This window comes from Cucurbita maxima, unplaced genomic scaffold (genome assembly GCF_002738345.1).
Source record: "Cucurbita maxima cultivar Rimu unplaced genomic scaffold, Cmax_1.0 Cma_Scf00025, whole genome shotgun sequence".
NCBI classification, from domain to species: domain Eukaryota; kingdom Viridiplantae; phylum Streptophyta; class Magnoliopsida; order Cucurbitales; family Cucurbitaceae; genus Cucurbita; species Cucurbita maxima.
Window position 1 is genome coordinate 1,236,630 of NW_019272041.1, and position 1,782 is coordinate 1,238,411.

The 1,782-nt window shown below is 36.4% G+C and overlaps 1 protein-coding gene across 1 annotated transcript; it reads left to right on the forward strand.

Annotated features, from left to right (window-relative positions):
• Positions 1 to 331: 331 nt before the first annotated feature.
• LOC111498533 (14 kDa proline-rich protein DC2.15-like) lies at positions 332 to 1,076 on the forward strand. The gene has a single exon (XM_023149826.1). It carries the CDS (start codon positions 430 to 432, stop codon positions 844 to 846), a length of 417 nt encoding a protein of 138 aa, XP_023005594.1. The 5' UTR covers positions 332 to 429; the 3' UTR covers positions 847 to 1,076.
• The last annotated feature ends 706 nt before the right edge of the window (positions 1,077 to 1,782 follow it).

Sequence of the window (1,782 nt, forward strand, 5' to 3'; positions counted from 1 at the left end):
ATTAAAATGGGATAAACACTAATAACTACCACAAATAACTCAATAACTTTGAAGATCTCAAAGCCCCTTCAAGATGGAAGCATGAAAAAACAATCTTCTTCATCCCCAATACGAATCATTAGATTAAAAAAATGAGGTTCACGGGAGTTCCAAACTCAAATTTGATAATTGGTCAGCCTTCTAATCCAAAGTGCCAAAAAACCAACTATAAAATATTCCTAAACCTGAAGCACATCCACAATGCCAGCCCTTACTCACATGGCCATAATACCTCATTATAGTACCCTCAATTTGCTACCAAATAAACCTCATTTCACTATAAATACACACACACTATCAGCTTCTACTACACTCATACCCAAAAAAAGCCAGAAATTGAACAGTTTCAAGAGATCCCTTGATTCTTTTCCTCTTTTTTTGGGAAAAAAAATGGACTCTAAAAGAACTTCAAATGCTGCCATCTTTCTTGTCCTAAACCTTGTTTTCTTCGCCTTTGTGAACGTATGCCACGCCTGTGACGATCACGCTCCGAAGCCGAAGCCGAAGCCGAAGCCTTACCCTAACCCTAACCCTACTCCAGTAGTCAAGAGCTGCCCTAGAGATGCCCTAAAGCTTGGTGTGTGCACGAAACTGCTGAACGGACCAGTCAGTGCGCTCGTTGGGTCCTTGCCGAACACCCAATGCTGCTCACTGCTCGATGGACTTATCGACCTCGAAGCAGCCGTGTGTCTTTGCACAGCCATCAAAGCCAACATTCTTGGTATTAACATTAACATTCCCATTTCTTTGAGCTTGCTTGTCAATGTATGTGGAAAGAAGGTTCCCTCCGAATTCCAGTGTGCTTAAGGCATTAATCACTGTGTTTTGCATTTCTTATTGATATCTTTGTGGTAATCTCTGTGGAGATAAGCTGTGTGCTTCCCTTTGTCTATTTTTCTTTAGTTTGAATAATTCCAGTTTGATATGTTCTGATCGATTAGTGAGTGCTGAAAACTTCAAGCACTTGACTTGTAATTGTTGTAGTCATTTGTCGGTTGGTTTCTTAAATTAATCATTGTGTGACAAAGATTTAGTCATGTATGTTTTGTTATATGTCTTTAATTGCCAAACATGTTCTTTACTTCTATGACACATACTAAATTAAGATTAAGATGTTGGGAAATTGATGAATTGTGAGAACAACAAAAGGATTAATAACAAAAATAATAAGAAGATATCATCCGCATGATACATATCAGTAAGTTCTTATTCTACTAGCATGATGTAGATATAAAACTGAATTCAATGACATCTAAGTAAATTAGAACATAGTGAGATTCCATAACTATTATGAGATCTCATATCAGTTGGAAAGGAGAACAACAAAGAATACCTTATAAGAGTGTATAAACCTTCCCCTAATAAATGCGTTTTAAAATTATGAGACTGACGGTGATATATAACGGGCACAATACAAAAATCATGTCAAAAGTCATCGACCTAACCTGTTGAGATTGACCAAAATACAATTGTTTGCCCTTCGATTACAAGAGTGAAGAACAAAAAATTATACAAAATAAATTTAACAAAAAAAAAAAAAAAAAACATTCTCAAGGGATAAACGGCCAAGTGAACCCAAAAATTACCAAAATTGCATTCAAAATGCCTATTGCAACTTCAAGGTCCATATGAGATGACGATACATGAAATTGATAAGTCTGTGAGATCACACATTGGTTGGAGAGGGTAACGAAACATTCCTTATAAGGGTGAGATACATTTTAAAACGGTAAGACTCATTTA

Excerpts from the sequence above, each read along its gene's own strand:
- LOC111498533 (XM_023149826.1), top strand. The coding sequence starts at position 430 with ATGGACTCTAAAAGAACTTCAAATGCTGCCATCTTTCTTGTCCTAAAC.